A 16,267-nucleotide genomic window follows, 5' to 3' on the forward strand; every position below is an offset into this window, starting at 1 on the left:
TTGCTTTCATTGATGTGGTGAATGACATTGACTGACTTACCTATGTTGAATCAGCCTTGCATTCCTGGGATAAATCCCACTTGGTCGTGATGAACAATCTTTTTGATAGACTGCTGTATCCGATTGGCCAGTATGTTGTTCAATATTTTGGCATCTATATTCATCAGAAATACTGGTCTGTAGTTTTCCTTTTTTGTTGTGTCCCTATCTGCTTTTAGTATCATGGTGATTTTTGGCTTCATAGAAGGTGGAAGGCAGTGTTTCTGTTTCTTTGATCTTGTGGAAAAGCTTTAGAAGTATAGGTATTAACTGTTTCCTGAAGGTCTTGTAGAATTCGTTTGTGAAGTCATCTAGGTCTAGGACTTCTGTTGTTGGGAAGATTCTTAATAACTGTTTTGATTTCTTTGTCTGTGGAGCATTTATGTTTTGTAGTTCTTGGTTCAGTTTTGGAAGGGCTCATGTTTCTTCCATTTTTCCAGATTCTCTAGTTTGGTGACGTATAGTTCTTCATAGAAATTTTTGCATGATTTTCTGGATTTATTTGGTGGTGTCAGTTGTGATAACACCTCTGTTGTTTACAATTCTATTTACTTGAGTCTTTTTTTTTTTAAGTCTGGCTAGGGGTTTTTCAATCTTGTTTAATTTTTCAAAGAACCAACATTTGACTTCATTGATGTTTTATATGGTTCTCTTATTTTAGATATTTATTTCTGCTCTAATTTTAGTGATTTCTGTCCTTCTGGTTGCTTTAGGGTTCCTTTGTTCCTCTTCCTCTAAGTCCTTAAGGTGTGTAGTAAGGGCTTTTATTTGAGCTTTTTCTCGTAATTTAATGTGTGAATGTATGGCTTTGAGTTTTGCTCTCAATACTGCTTTAGCTGTGCCCCAAATATTATGATAGCTTGTGTCTTCATTTTCATTTTTTTCCAGGAATATTTGAATTTATTGCTTGAATGTCTCTCTGACCCAGCGGTTCTTAAGCAGCATGTTGCTGAGTTTCCAAATTCTGTGTCTTTTAGTAATTTTCCGTTGTTAAATGTTACCTTTACTCCACTGTGGTGAGAAGATACTTGGGATGATTTCAATGCTCTTGAATTTGTTGATGCTGTCTTTGTGGCCTAACATGTGGTATGTCCTTGAGGATATACTGTGTGGATTTGAAAAGAATGTGTATTCCAGTTTTTTGAAAACTGGAATAAGAACTGGGTTAAGAACTCTGAAAAATGTCCAGGAGGTCTAGTCTGTCCATATCTTCACTTAATTTCTCTTGTTTCTTTGTTGATTCTCTGCTTTGTTGATCTACGTGTGAAAGTGGGGTGTTAAAGTCTCCCACTATTATTGTAATAGTACTGATGTATTTTTGTAGTTCTTTCAGTAGATGTTTCATGTATTTATATGGGCCCTCATTGGGTGCATAGATGTTAATAATTGTTAAATCTTCTTGGTTATTGATATAATGGCTTTGCCTATCTTTTATTATTTTATTTAATTTAAAGTCTATTGTGTCTGAGATGAGAATGGCTGTTTCTGTTGTATTTTGTTTTTTTTTGTGGTCCATTAGCCTGTAGGATAGTTTTCCATCCCTTCATTTTAAGCCTGTGTTTTTCTTGTTGGGTCAGATTGGATTCTTGCTATATATGGTTGGATTGTGTTTTCTGATCCATCCTCCCACTCTGTGCCTTTTAATGGGTGAATTTAAACCATTGACACTTATTAATATTATGTATGGGTATGATGTATTATAGTGCCATTATTCTACAATTTTTTATTTGCTCTGATATATGGCAAGTTTTATGGTGATGTTCTTGTTTATAAGAGATATTTTAGTACCTCTTTCAGGGCAGGCTTTTCAAATTTGATCGGTGGTGTCTTCTGTGAGGGATAAATTGTCTTTTTCCAGGGACGAAAACAGTTTTGAATAGTATTGTATTACTCAAGACATTTGGAGTTCAGACCAAGAATGAAACAAAGTGATCTAATAGTCTTGGGATTAACTCAGAATAAGGTGCTTATAAGCACCAAATGCTGATGTGATCGATATGAAAATGGTATTTAGCTAGGTAAGGGAAAACAAAGGCCTTTTTTTTTTTTGTATTTTAAAGCATACAATAAATCAAAGAATAACAATATTTTATAGGTATATCCATACTCAAATCCTTATTATTGAGTGTGATTATGGGGAAAGCATGAAATTCAAATTTCAATGTGTATGCATAAAGTCTTCCTGGAATTTAAATCACTTGTTCACTATATATTTTCTGTGGCTGCTTTTCAACTACAGTGACCAAATTGAATAATTGCAAATGAGACCACAAAGTCTCAAAATTCACTATTTGACCCTTTCCTGAAAATTGCCAATACCTGACTTAGGAAGCTGTTGGGTCTTTCACAACATTTCATCCATCATTATTCTGGTCCACATCTTCATTTTATGTTACCAGACTAACTGCAAAACCCTCATAAATCATCCCTAGTTTTTCCTCTCTACCCCCGCCCTTGGTAAGTGCTGTCTTCTAAAACACACCTTATTAGACCTTTAAAGATGTCCTGTTATTTGTACAACCTGCATTCTTTGGCTCAAAGACGCCCTGTGGCCAAGATGCAGTCTTATCTTTCTAGAGTAGCCTCCTTCTTCTTCCTTATACCCTATACTTAGGGCAATCATGTAATTTTCTAAATGGAATACATAGGTGTTATAGGGATCCAATAATAGTTATGTTGGAGAAGCAGACCTGAAACAAGACTTTTGTAGGCAAACCAAGACCTATGGTCTTCCTTCCAATACTTCTTTCATTGGAATGGGTCACCTTTCTAATATGTGCCAGTGCCTGTGCTTCTACTCACTGTCCTCGTAGACTAGAATTCCTCTTCCATTTTCTGTAACATTGTAACCTTGCACATCTTTCCAAACCCAGCTCAAAAAATGTATCATGTTCATGAAGCCTTCCTCATAATCTCATCTCTTCTATTTTATGAAGTGCTTTCTCACAGTATCACTTGTTTTACACACATACACACACACACACACACACACACACCAATGCCATACATACCATACTGCTTTTCCCCCACCAGTTTGTTAAGGGCATAATCCATGTTGAAGTCTGTATGCCTCACTAGCTAGCATTGTACCATGCTGAAGTGGACTTTGCAATATGTGTTTCAAGAATGAAATACTGGAAAGAACTAGGGAGATCTTACAAGTATTGGGAGTTATCTATTTGTGCCATCCATTTGAACGTGAGGAAAGTTGCATTTCTGAGAAATTTGAACAGGGCCTTAGGCAGCCTTGAGGACAATGGACTCCAGCTCTGCCAGTTACAATCTGCCATCCTGAGTGAATGAACCTCCTCCCAAGGTCCTGAGTCTGTGAAGCAGGCATAGACCCTCCTCCATGCTGTGGTGGCTGAGAATTCAGATAGTCCTAAGCACATAAACAACACTCCTTGGCTCTTAGCTGTTGTGACTTCATATAATATCTTTATCTCCTAATACTATTACTGATAGGAAAGATGATACAGAGACCTAAGAATATGATGAAACAGAAGACTTGGAGGAAATACAACATAGAGGTCTTAGAGTTTTCCCTTGATAAAGAGCAGCTATCTTGAAAGGGCTCAAAGTAAGATGGACCGTCAGACTTTTCTTCTTAGTAAGAAAAGTAATTGTCAGTCTTTTTGAGAGACCATATCAGCAGAGTGGGCAAAGCAAGGAGTGTGGACTGAAAAAAATGATGGGGAGAAGGAGAGGGAGATAGCAAAGAAGATGAAGTGGGAAGATGAAACACAGAGACCTATAAAAGATAGGTTTGGCAAACTTCCCTTTGCACCATAACATACTTTAAAAGGCAGAGTTCCTGAGGGTATGATCATTTAGTGACCTGTGTGGTCCTTGTTTTTTTTTTTTTTTTTTTTTTTTTTTTGTATGAGATAAATCTTTGACTACAGTTAGTGTTTGTTTCAAAGAAACACTTTACCAAAAGAACCCCTTCACATACAGACTCATTGCTTGATATTTATAAAGAAGAGGTGTGTGTGTGTGTGTGTGTGTGTGTGTGTGTGTGTGTGTGTGTGTGTGTGTGTGTGTGTGTATGTGAGTTGTTTTTTAAGAATGGGAGGTAAGATAGCTCTCTAAGTTGGGGGTGACTGTTGTCCAACTTGACTTTGTGCCTTCCTATTTTTTTTCTTACTCAAAAGCAATCATGGGCTGATCCCTGCTTTGGACTCACTTTGTTTGTATGCATTGTATAAAATGGCTGCCTGGGTTTGGAAGGGCAAGTTGTGACAGGAGATGCTTCTGTGAAGTGAAGCCAAGTGAGTCTAGATCCTCAAACCCAGACTCTTAAGTTTTCAGTGGTGAGATGGAAAGAGCACAGCTCTGAGAGGCAGAATCTTCAACTTAATATTCAGCGGCTAAATGTTTCTTAGTGAACACTTCAGAGTCCTGCTTTCCCTCTGTGGAAATGATGACCCTTCATCTACATGTTTGTGATACTTACTCTCTGCACGTGGGGACCAGTGGCTTGAACCTGGGTCCTCGTGTGGTAAATAGTGTGCAGTTTACCAGATGCACCACCACCCAGCCCCACACTAGGATTCTTAAGCTAAAGCTTCCCAGAAACTTAGACTTGCCAGCTGACTGTTTTCACTCTGGAATTTACCAATAAAACTGTCAAGCTTTAACCTCATGGCCCAATCTAATCACTTTTGTCTAACCAGCTTCACTTTAGTCAACACATCTACCAAGTGTCTAATGTCAAATGGAATGCTGGGTTCTAGAGAGATAGTAAGACCACTGGTCACATGCAACTGACACTCTTATCAGGCACAGAGACACTTAAGACATCTGTTCTGCACAACTGCACTTAGGGTGCTACAAGAGTGAATACCAGGTCTGCTCACTTCCAAGTGGATGAAAAGGAAGGGCAGAATCAAATTTCAGATGCTACTATGATTCCATCCTGACTTCCCTGGGCCTACAACCTCACCAATGCTTCCTAGAAGAACCTCTCAAGAGCCCTACCCCACTAGGGAAAGATAGAAACAGGCTGGGACCTACCAGTGCCCATCTTCAGCAGAAAAGAAATTATAGAAGCCAGACCTTCCATCTTCTGCACTCCAAAAAGAACTTTAGTCCATACTCAGAGGGGTAAGTGATAGGGGAAGTAAACCAGAGGGTTCTGTACCCCCATTCCACCAGGAACCAAAGCAGTTGTCAACAGAAATCTTGTTTTTATACTACCAGTGAAAGGCAAGTGAATCTGGATAACACCAGAGGAAGCCAGGCACTGTTTCTCTTATCTAAGAAGAGGAAAAAAGAAAAGACTCTTGAAAGCAGTAGTTGGTGTAGGATTGACTTAGGAAGGAAGTGAAAGCAGGACTATGGGGGGAAAAAAATGGAGGGAAATATATATCTATATACAAATCAGTCCACATCAGTGACCTTGAAAGAACTATTAGACTCCAGTGGAGGGCATGGGACACAGAACTCTGGTGGTAGGAACTGTATGGAATTATACCCTTACTGTCTTAAAGTTTTGCAAGTCAACATTAAATCACTAGTATAGAAAAAGTGAAAGGGCAGAGAAGTCTAGATGGGGGGTGGAAAGGAACCATCTGGTACCCTTCTGTGTTCTTCACAGGCTGGACAAATAAACAAGCATGACGTTGACCAAGAAGGCAAAAATTAGAGAGAATTTTATTAAGAACATGTGCACTTCTTGTATATACAGGAAAGATCCAGGAAATGAATAACTTACCATTTACCAAGTGACTTTAGTTACTAATTAGCTTTGCTAATGCAGAGGACTTTGGGAAGAAGGAAGAAGTTTACTAAAAATAGGACACAGTTGTGGGGCTGGGTGATGGCACTCGCAGTAGAGCACACGTTTACCATATTAAAGGATCTAGGTTCAAGCTCCTGCTTCCTCCCTATAGGGAGGGAGCGTCATGAGTAGTAAAGCAGTGCTGCAGCTGTCTCTCCTGTCTCCTCCTCCCCCTCAATTTCTGTCTTTATCAGTAAATAACAGGGCACCGGGTAAATCGAGAGGCATGTAGACTGAGTTCTGCTTTCCCCACTGATTGTTTATTTCCTAGGAAATCCTCTTTATTTCAAAAGATAATCTTAATTCTACATCCAGAATCTGTCCTATGAATTTGTTTTTACCAAAGGCATATTTTGGGGTCACCAGGTTTTGTTTTAGTAGTCATAGTATTGATTTACAAAATTCTAAGATAATGGGTATAACTCTGCACCATGTCCACCACCAGAGTTTCGTATCCCATTCCCTCCATTGGAAGCCATAATAGTGATCCCAAAGTTGTAGATATGGATTAACTATTACTTCTATAACTATCTGTCTATATTTGTCCATTTTTATGGTCCCTCTCTTCCTTTCTAAGTCACACCTATACCTATTACTACTTCCAACTCTCTCTCCTTTTTTCCTCTTCTTTCTCTGGGTTCTGATGGGATTGGAGTACAGAGCCCTCTGGTCATCTTTCCCCTACCACCCCCCCCCCCACTTGGTAGTATGGACCAAAAATTTTTGGGACTGCAGAAGCAAACTTTTGTTCCCTTACCATCTGCCTAGAGCAGAGATTCCTGAAGCACTCAGTCAGGCTTTGAAGTAGAACCCAACAATCTGTTTGATCTAGGTCTGTTGGCAGTTCTGATGCCCATTAAAGTGTGAGGAACACGAGTTTAGAGGAAACACTGCTGAAGTTAAGCTTTTTTTTTTTCCTTTATAAAAAGGAAACACTGGCAAAAACCATAGGATAAGAGGGGTACAACTCCACACAGTTCCCACCACCAGAATTCCATACCCTATCCCCTCCCCTGATAGCTTTCCTGTTCTTTAACCCTCTGGGAGTATGGACCCAAGGTCATTGTGGGGTGTAGAAGGTAGAAGGTCTGACTTTTGTAATTGCTTTCCCTCTGAACATGGGCGTTGACAGGTCGATCCATACTCCCAGCCTGTCTCTCTCTTTCCCTAGTGGAGAAGGGCTCTGGGGAAGCAGGGCTCCAGGACACATTGGTGGGGTCGTCTGCCCAGGGAAGTCAGGTTGGCATCATGTTAGCATCTGGAACCTGGTGACTGAAAAAAAGTTAACATATAAAGCCAAACAGTTTGTTGACTAATTATGAACCTAAAAGCTGGAATAGTTCAGATGATGAGTTGGGGGGGTCTCCATTTTGTAGATAGTTAGTAGTCCTATTTTAGTTATATTCCAAAGGGCCCATGACTATACTATTTTTTTTAACCTGAGCCCTGAAATTGGGGCAGCTGGGAATGTTCCTACTCATGAACACAGAATGTGAGCTCAGATCTACAGGGATGCAGAGGTCACATAGGCTCCTAAGCTGAATATGGGCCCCAGAAAAAATCAATGGGGTTTACAGTCAACAATATTTATACACCTTTCCCATATTTCGGAGCTACTCTCTTCCCTGATCCAGCTTTTTGGTCCTTTATCCAGCTGTGGCATCATCTCCCCAGACAATAACTTGGCTCCACCTGCATATCAGATGAAGTTAAGCTTTAAAGCTGTGTGCTTCAATATGGCAGCCACTAGTCACATGTGGCTGTCAAGCTCTTAAAATGTAGTTTGTTCAAATTGCACTGCACTTAAAGTAACACCCAGTCTGAGACTTACTGTTAAAATAAAGTTAAACAGAGAGAGAATGCAGGGCCAGAAAAATAGCTCATAGTGTGTTGCTATGTCCAGGTCTTCAGCCTGACCCCCCAAATTGAAGGAAGAAGCTTTAATGCTGTGGTCTTTCTCTTTCTCCTCCTCTCTGTTTTTCTGTTTCTGTCTCTTTTTTTAAACAACAAATTCTATGAGTTTATGCTGTAATGACAATGCTTAGAATCTCTCAAGTAAAACAATTATCAAAATTGATTTCACCTGTTTCTTTTTACGTGTAAGATGTTTTCAGACACTGTAAAGTATAACTCCTCCCAGTTACCTCAAGTAGGGTGAGCAGAGGCTAGCCAGCATAATGGTTATGCAAAAAGACTCTCATGCCTGAGACTCCAACATCCCAGGTTCAGTCCCCCGCACCACCATAAACCAGAACTGAACAGTGTTCTGGTAAAAAAAAAAAAAAAAAAAGGATGAACTCAAGTAACTCAAGTAGGGTGCAACTGAAGGGGGTTGGTGCTTAGGGTGGTCCACTCAGGATTCTGAGGTCCCACTGCAAGAAGGAACATGGTATTTTCAAGGAATAGAAAGTAAAAGCCAAACCAAAGCCGTGCAGATCACATCAGGATTTTGAACTTTATTCTGAGACCTACAGGAAATAGTTAAGGGTTTTAAACAGATCAGCTTCATTTTCAGGAAGTTGGCAGCTGATAAACGAGGGCAAGAGGGCCTGAGCTGAACAGAGCCAGACATCCCTCTCAGCTCCCCAAATATGGAGGCATTTAGTCAGGACACCCCATTGGGAGGAAGCAGGCCCACATGCCTCATGTGCCCACATCTATTTTAAGGCACAAACACCCACCACAGCTTCCACACTAATGAGAGAAGCAGGCATCTGGGGAGAGGTAGCTGTGAGCTCAGCTCATGTTCAGCTAAATCAAAGCTCAGAGCTAGGAGAAGCATTCGAGGAAGTGTCCATGGCTGAGTGGGTATGTGATAGCAAGGCTGGCTCTCCACAGGGCCCTGGCAAGGGGCTGGGTGAAGAAGAGGGGGGGTGAGGAAGCCCAGGGCATGCTGGGGAGTAGAGGCTCTGTCCCTGGAAAGAGTGTTGAACGTAAGAGAAAAGCTGAGAGATTAATGGTCTGAAGGCTTGGGGGTCTCGCCATTTCCTGGGGGTGGGTGTCTTCGAATTTAGTTGTGGACTAGTGGAGTTGCTTATTAGGCTCTAGCGGACTTGGTATGGTCTTCTGTGTTTATTGTTTAGCTCACTGTTTTAAAATGCATTAAAATCAGTGGCCTAAATCAGACATCACCTAAAAATGAGCATTTCCAGTGTTTCTTTTTTTAATTGGGAGATCTAGAAAAACCAGTTATCTATCAACAAGGAAATGGACTGGAGCGGAATAATAGATGATATGTGTATACACACACAACAGACTTTTTTTTATTTTGGTCACCAGGGTTATCACTGGAGCTCTGTACCTTCATGAGGACTCCACCAAACTGGTGGTCTCATTTTCTTCCCCCATCTGATAGAGTGAGGGAGAGAGAGGAAAAGAAAAGGGGCGAGAAATGGAGAGAAGTAGAAACAGTGGCCCAGGCATTGGCACACCTGGTTAAGCACAATACAATGCTCAAGGACCGAGGTTCAAGTCCCTGGTCCCCACCTGCAGAGGGAAAGCTTCGCAAGTAGTAAAGCTGCAAGTGTCTGTCTCTCTCCCTCTTTATCTCCCACTGCTTTCTCAATTTCTCTCTTGTCTCAATCCAATAATATATTAAATTAGAAATAGAAACTCCTACAGCGTAACTCCAATGCTGATAGTTTCCCCATGAAGGCGAGCACCAGGAGCTTGAACCCAGGTCCTCGAGCATGATAAAGTGTGCTCTACTGGTTGTGCCACCACCACCCCCCCACTGTACCCCCCCGCCATCATTTGGCTTATGGTGTTGCTGGGGATTGAATCTGAGACCTTAGAACCCAAGGCATGAAAGTCTTTTGCATAACCATGATCCTGTCTCCCCAGCTCATGTTTTTCAGGGTGTTCATCTACTCTAAAAATAAAGCTGAGTCCATAGTTTCTTCTGGGGTCTGACCCACAGTTTTGTATTCTCTACAGCCTTCTGTTTCAGAGACCCCCAGTCTTTTTGTTCTCCAAAATGCCAAGCATTCTGGATGACTAACCTGCCTTTAGTGACACAGTCTGTCCATTTGCCCGTGTGTTGTATGTATCATAGAATACATACATGTATCATAGAATACTGTCTGTTCCCTGAAGGCCGCTGCTGTTTCAGCTCCCCCCCGACCTCAGCCAGTGTCACCCCTTTTCTCATACATATCTGACCACTGAGTTTTGTGTGTCTACAGCTCTTGTCTAAACCTTGACGGAAACTGGCCACACAGTGTTGTGTACTTTTGGCCAAATTCACTACCAACTCCCAGCATGACCAAAATCTTAAATCTCAACAGTTCCTATGTAAAACAGTGACCAGTTAAAGTCTGCTGAATACACAAGAATTCATTCTTTTTTCCCAGGCCCTTCCAAGGAGTTAGAGCAAAATGAAGGGTTTCGAAGTGTGAACTCCATTGGCTTCATGACAGATAATTCTAATAATCACTTCGCATCAACTACCCAGGTGCTTTTCATCCCATCTCTCTTTTGCCCCGGACAAATGGTAGGGGTACAGCTCTTCTCCCTGCTTCCTCCCCCTAGAACTTCTGAGGTCTGTGCGGTACCTTCACCCATGTGTCCTGAGGACAGGCTCTACCTCACACTTCCCTACAGATCAGCTTAATCTGCTTCTCCCTTCAGGTCCTCTTGTCTTCCTTTGAAATATGAAGCCTAACTCGAATGACTTCTCTCCCCTATCAAACCTGCTTCAGAATCTCTAGAAATTACCAAAGGTCAGAAGAAACTAGATCTAGATTCCAGTGAACCTTGTTAAGGGTTGTCACATAGGTGCTGTGAATCAAATTGCAGTGGGACCAGACATCATCACTTAAAGGGAGCTGCCAAGAAAGGCAGAAGACCAACTCCTGATGGCTGTTTACGTAATGTTTACTCCCCAGTGTGAACAGCCCACAGGTGGAGGTGGAGAGTGCCATGTGAATGAGCAACGTTTGTCAGTGTCAACCTGCCCACTGCAAGACCTGAAGGCCGGCTGATGCAGCCCGGGCAACAGATCTGAGGAAGGACAGAGTGGGCCCAGCAGGGCTTTGGGCCAGTAGCTCAGATCTGGAGAGTTGGGAACCACTTTCGAATGGCCTTCCCATTTTATTAGATTCTCCTCCTGCTGGTGTGTTTAGGGCAGTGGAAAGGTTGGGGATAGATGGCCTTCCTTATCAGTGAGCTTCCTCCACTCCCACAGATGTGCTCCTGCTAATCTGCCCCTGCAGGCAGCATCTCTCCACTGCTTGCTTCTGATAACTTGTTTTGCTTCTGGATTTATTCCTGTTACAGGTTCTTTCTTGAGACTAGTGTGAGATTATTTGAGTAGCGCATTGGGGCACTGGGTGTCTGTGTCACTTTAAATCACTTTTAATGTTTGAGTTTGAACCATAGATTTTTATTTATTTGTGGTGTGGCCTTGAACAGCTAATTATCATCAACCAGGTGTAAGTGGTGGCTCACTGAGGTATTTAATTCTTTCTGTAACAAGGAGAGGCTGTTTCCCCACCACCACCACCACCAGAGGGGAAAAAAATGAGAAGGATGCCTTCAATCTAAAGCCAGTTGCTAGGAGGTAGAAGTTCCCAGCTACTAGTTATCCTTGTAGAATTTTACAGTCCATTCTATTAAATTCTCTTTATGTAAGAATACATTGCTTTTTTTTTTTAATCTGGTGGGAATGCAGCATACCATTAGAGTGAAGTGTTTTGTTTAGCAAAATACAATTACTATAATGTCTGGCCATAGAAAATTTAAGTCAACTAGGTACCTTGTAATTAATTACCTATAGGATATGCCTTTAAGCACACATGGCACAAAGCTCAAGGACCGGTGTTAAGGATAGGCTTGTAGGCACCATAGTGTGAGTTGCCAGCTCTCAAAACTGTTCAAAGGAATGATTTCACTTTCAGAAACTGTTTTAATGTGCTTGATGAAGACAACTGAAACTTTGTTTCATCTCTTTCTAGATGTATTGCTGCCGTTGAGCATTAGCCTGTTTGAAAGGTCTGGAGAAGCACAGTCATCAGTATGTCCAAGTACAAACTGATTGTGTTAAGACATGGAGAGGGTGCTTGGAATAAAGAGAATCGTTTTTGTAGCTGGGTGGATCAGAAACTTAACAGTGAAGGCATGGAGGAAGCTCGGAATTGTGGGAAGCAACTTAAAGCTCTAAACTTCGAGTTTGATCTTGTATTCACATCCATCCTCAATCGGTCCATCCACACTGCCTGGCTGATCCTGGAAGAATTAGGGCAGGAATGGGTTCCGGTGGAAAGCTCCTGGCGTCTCAATGAGCGTCACTATGGAGCCTTGATTGGTCTCAACAGGGAGACGATGGCTCTGAATCATGGAGAAGAGCAAGTGAGGCTCTGGAGAAGAAGCTACAATGTGACGCCACCACCAATTGATGATGCTCATCCTTACTACTACGAAATCTACAGTGACCGGAGGTATAAAGTTTGTGATGTACCTGTGGATCAGCTGCCAAGATCTGAAAGCCTCAAGGATGTTCTGGAGAGACTCCTCCCCTTTTGGAATGACAGGATTGCACCAGAAGTCCTAAGAGGCAAAACCATTCTCATCTCTGCTCATGGAAATAGCAGTAGGGCACTCCTGAAACATTTGGAAGGTACTGTCTTTATGCTACTACTTATTAGAGCTTGTTTGCTAAGTGTTAGAAAGAACATGGCTGGCTTCTTTTTTTTATTTTTTATTTTTTTTATTTTTATTTTTTGTCTTTATTTCTTGAATAGGGAAAGCCAGACATCAACGAGGGGGGTGACAGAGAGGGAGAAAGGTAGAGAGACACCTGCTGCCCTGCTTCACTACTTGCATGCAGGTGGGGGCAAACACATGAGCTCAGTCAGGTGTGCCACCGTCCCTCCATCCTTACCCCTTTTTCCTTTTCTTTTCTTTTTTTTTTTTTTTTTAGAAAGGATTAATTAACAAAACCATAGGGTAGGAGGGGTACAACTCCACAGAATTCCCGCCACCCAATCTCCATAACCCACCCCCTCCCCTGATAGCTTTCCCATTCTCTATCTCTCTGGGAGCATGGACCTTAATGCACCACATATATGCTATTCCCTACTCCCTTTTGTCACTTCAGTTTTTTTTTCCCCCCTGGGAATCGTTTTATTCTATAAATCAACAGTCGTATGTCTTGTGCATTCTTATAGTGGAAATAGTGGTCCTCACAGTTTAGCAAGCACCAGAATCACCTGGTGTGCCACAGATTGCTGACCTTGCCCTTGAGTTTCTGAATCTGCAGGTTTGGACTGTGGCTTGAGAATTGAGCATGTCTACAAGAGCTTTCAGGTGATGCCGACGTTGTGGTTTGGGGCTCCCCACTTGAGAGCCACTGAAGCCAGTGTGGTTTTTGCTGGAGGAGATGAGCATGGGAAAAACACATCAGTAGGAATGGTCTTCAGAGTGAGATGACTTACTTGGGGCATTCAGGTTCAGTGAAATTAGCCCATTTCTGCTCATATTCTTCTGACTATGAACAACTGTTGCTGTGTTTTCAGATCTAGGTTTCTGGAAATTTTTTTTTTCTTTCTTATTGCTGTCAGGGTTATTGCTGGAACTTGGTGCCGACACTACAAATTCATGGTTCCCATGGTTCTCAGTGGCCTTTTTTTTGACAGAAATTGAGAGAGTCAGGAGAAAGACACCTGCAGACTTGCTTCACCACTAGTGAACCAGCCCTGCTGCAGGTGGGGAGTGGAGGTTTGAACCCGAATCCTTGCACATGTCTTTGTGCATAGTACTTACTATGTCTACTTAACTGGGTGCACCACTGCCCGGCCTCAAATTTTCTTATTCTCGTCTGCTCTTTCAAGATCAGGCTTATTGACTGGGAGAAAAATAGGGGGGAAGGAAAATAAAAGCATGGTTTATGAGAGATAATTAGTAACCTCATTTTTAACGACTTGCGTCCTAAAATTGTGTTGTGTTCTAAAATGTGTGGTGTTCTAAAATGTTGCCTTCCTCATAAGTAGTATGAGCCAAATGAACTCTGGAGGACTCATCTGGCCAACTTTGAACTCCAGTGAAGGCACAGTAGTAGCATAAGGGGATGTATCACTACTACTCTCCTTCCTAAAGAAATTCAAGTGGGTCTTCTGTTTTGGTACTCTGCTACCTATCTATCAATACATAACTTTCAACTGTTCCTTTACTGGTATTAGGATGCACTTTCCCAGTATTCCTTGTTCATTCTGCTTTACTTACCTATTTGAAACCATGAAGGGGGGTGGGGTGGGAAACTAAAGGATTACATAAATAGCTTACTGATAGTGCAAGGAATTGCATGTAAGAAGTCCTAGATTCAGTCCCCTGCACCTCCAAGATCCAAAGCTGAGTAGTGCTCAGAATTATGAAGAAAATTTTTTTTTAAAAAAAAGGAAAGGGTGACATTGAATGTGAAAATAGGAACAAAAATGAAGTGACTTTTCTTGAATTTTAATGTAAAATTTTTTGCTTGTTTTTCCCTGATTTTTATATTCTGGCCAAAGCCAAATCATTACTTGCTTTCCTGACATCCACTAGCTGGGCAGAGATCTAAACTCTGCAAAATTTACTGGCTATTAAAAACTTTACTGGCCGGACGTGGCCACGCTCAATATCTCTTTGTGTATGTGTGTGTATGTATCCTGTTTACTGAAATATATGTATATATGGATATATATATAGAGAGTTTTATTCTTCTTCACTATAGTCATATATTTGACTAAGTAATATATAACTTTATTACTGGACTGCAGTGCCTTATTGTATGAAATGTTGACACTTCTTTTGGGACAACAAACTGATTCTCTTTTACTTCTGTTCTCAGCTAGGACACTTTCCCTCAATCCCCTCCCTCCTCCCTTCCCCCAGCTGCTTAATACCATCAGTTCTTCACCTATCTTCAGGTTTCAATTTCTTTAAGATTATTCTGCACGTTGACCTCAGCTCATTCTAGATAAATCCTCCTGTGAGTGCACTGAAAAAGTCTCTCCTTTGTTTCTTGTCATTTTTGAAGGAAATTGGAAAGGTTAGAAAATGGTGAGGAGAGAAAGAGAATTACTTGTGGATGACAAGGTTACTACATTGAAAAGATGAATTTCTATATTGGAGGGAGGTTTTTGAATTTTTAATAATTTACTGAAAAACAACCTGGAAGTTCTTAGATGGGGTAAACATAGTTACCATATGCTCAAGCAATTATGCTCCTAGGCATATGCCAATACAAGTGGCCTGGTGTTTAAATTATTTTTTTCTACACAACATTCAGGTGAGATGGATTTAATGATAAACAAATTTCCTTTAAATTGCACAGCTAGCTGTAATACCCCATCACACCTGTGTTTTATCATAATGAAGTATCATAAGGTAGCAATATATTAGTAAATCATTGTGAGTGACTGAAAAAAATTAATTTTGAAAAAAATTAATTTTCTTGGGAGTGGGGCGGTAGTGCAGAGGGTTAAGCACACATGGCATGAAGCGCAAAGACGGGCTTAAGGAACCTGGTTCTGAGCACCCAGATCCCCACTTGCAGGGGAGTTACCTCAAAGGTGGTGAAGCAGGTCTGCAGGTGTCTATCTTTCTCTCCCCTTCTGTCTTCCTCTCCTCTCTCTATTTCTGTCCTATTCAACAATGACGACATCAACAACAACTACAACAGCAATAGAAAATAAAAACAAAAGGGAAGAGAAATATTAAATAAGTAATAAAAGAAAAATTATCACTTATTTATTTATAAAAAGGAAACACTGACAAAACCATAGGATAAGGGGTACAGCTCCACACAATTCCCACCACCAGAACTCTGTATCCCATCCTCTCCCCTGATAGCTTTCCTATTCTTTATCCCTCTGAGAGCATGGACCCAGGGTCATTATGGGGTGCAGAAGGTGGAAGGTTCAGCTTATGTAATTGCTTCCCCTGTGAACATGGGTGTTGACAGGTCGATCCATACTCCTAGCCTGCCTCTCTCTTTCCCTAGTGGGGCGGGATTCTGGGGTATCAGAGCTCCAGGACATATTGGTGGAGTCATCTATCCAGGCAAGTCTGGTTGGCATCTAGAACCTGGTGGCTGAAAAGAGTTAACATATAAAGCCAAACAAGTTGTTGACTAATTATGAACCTAAAGGCTGGAGTAGTGCAGATGAAGAGTTGGGGGGGGGGTCTCCATTCTGTAGATAGCTAGCTAGTAGGCATATTTTAGTTACATTCACCAGGAGTCTTTGACAGTCTTTCAGTTAGATGCATGACTGTAAGCTTCCATCTTCACTCTGAGCTCCCCATGTGCGTATATCTGCTTCTTGCTCAAATTCCCAATAATATTAAACTTGGGCCTGATCCAGTGACCACACTATAATTTGATTACCCCTACAAGGACTTCTATTTCCAAATACATTCTGACGTACTGTAAGATTTCAACATAGTTGATGCTGTGGTTGTTGGTTATTG

The 16,267-nt window shown here is 41.4% G+C and overlaps 1 protein-coding gene across 1 annotated transcript in view; it reads left to right on the forward strand.

Annotated features, from left to right (window-relative positions):
- Positions 1-16,267, forward strand: part of BPGM (bisphosphoglycerate mutase) — a 49,980-nt gene that overhangs the window by 14,154 nt on the left and 19,559 nt on the right. The window contains exon 2 of the mRNA XM_007526551.3: positions 11,776-12,437. Coding sequence (XP_007526613.1) covers positions 11,837-12,437 — 601 coding nt within the window. The 5' untranslated portion in view covers positions 11,776-11,836. The remainder of the gene's footprint in view (positions 1-11,775; positions 12,438-16,267) is intronic.

This window comes from Erinaceus europaeus, chromosome 8, assembly GCF_950295315.1.
Source record: "Erinaceus europaeus chromosome 8, mEriEur2.1, whole genome shotgun sequence".
NCBI classification, from domain to species: Eukaryota; Metazoa; Chordata; class Mammalia; order Eulipotyphla; family Erinaceidae; genus Erinaceus; species Erinaceus europaeus.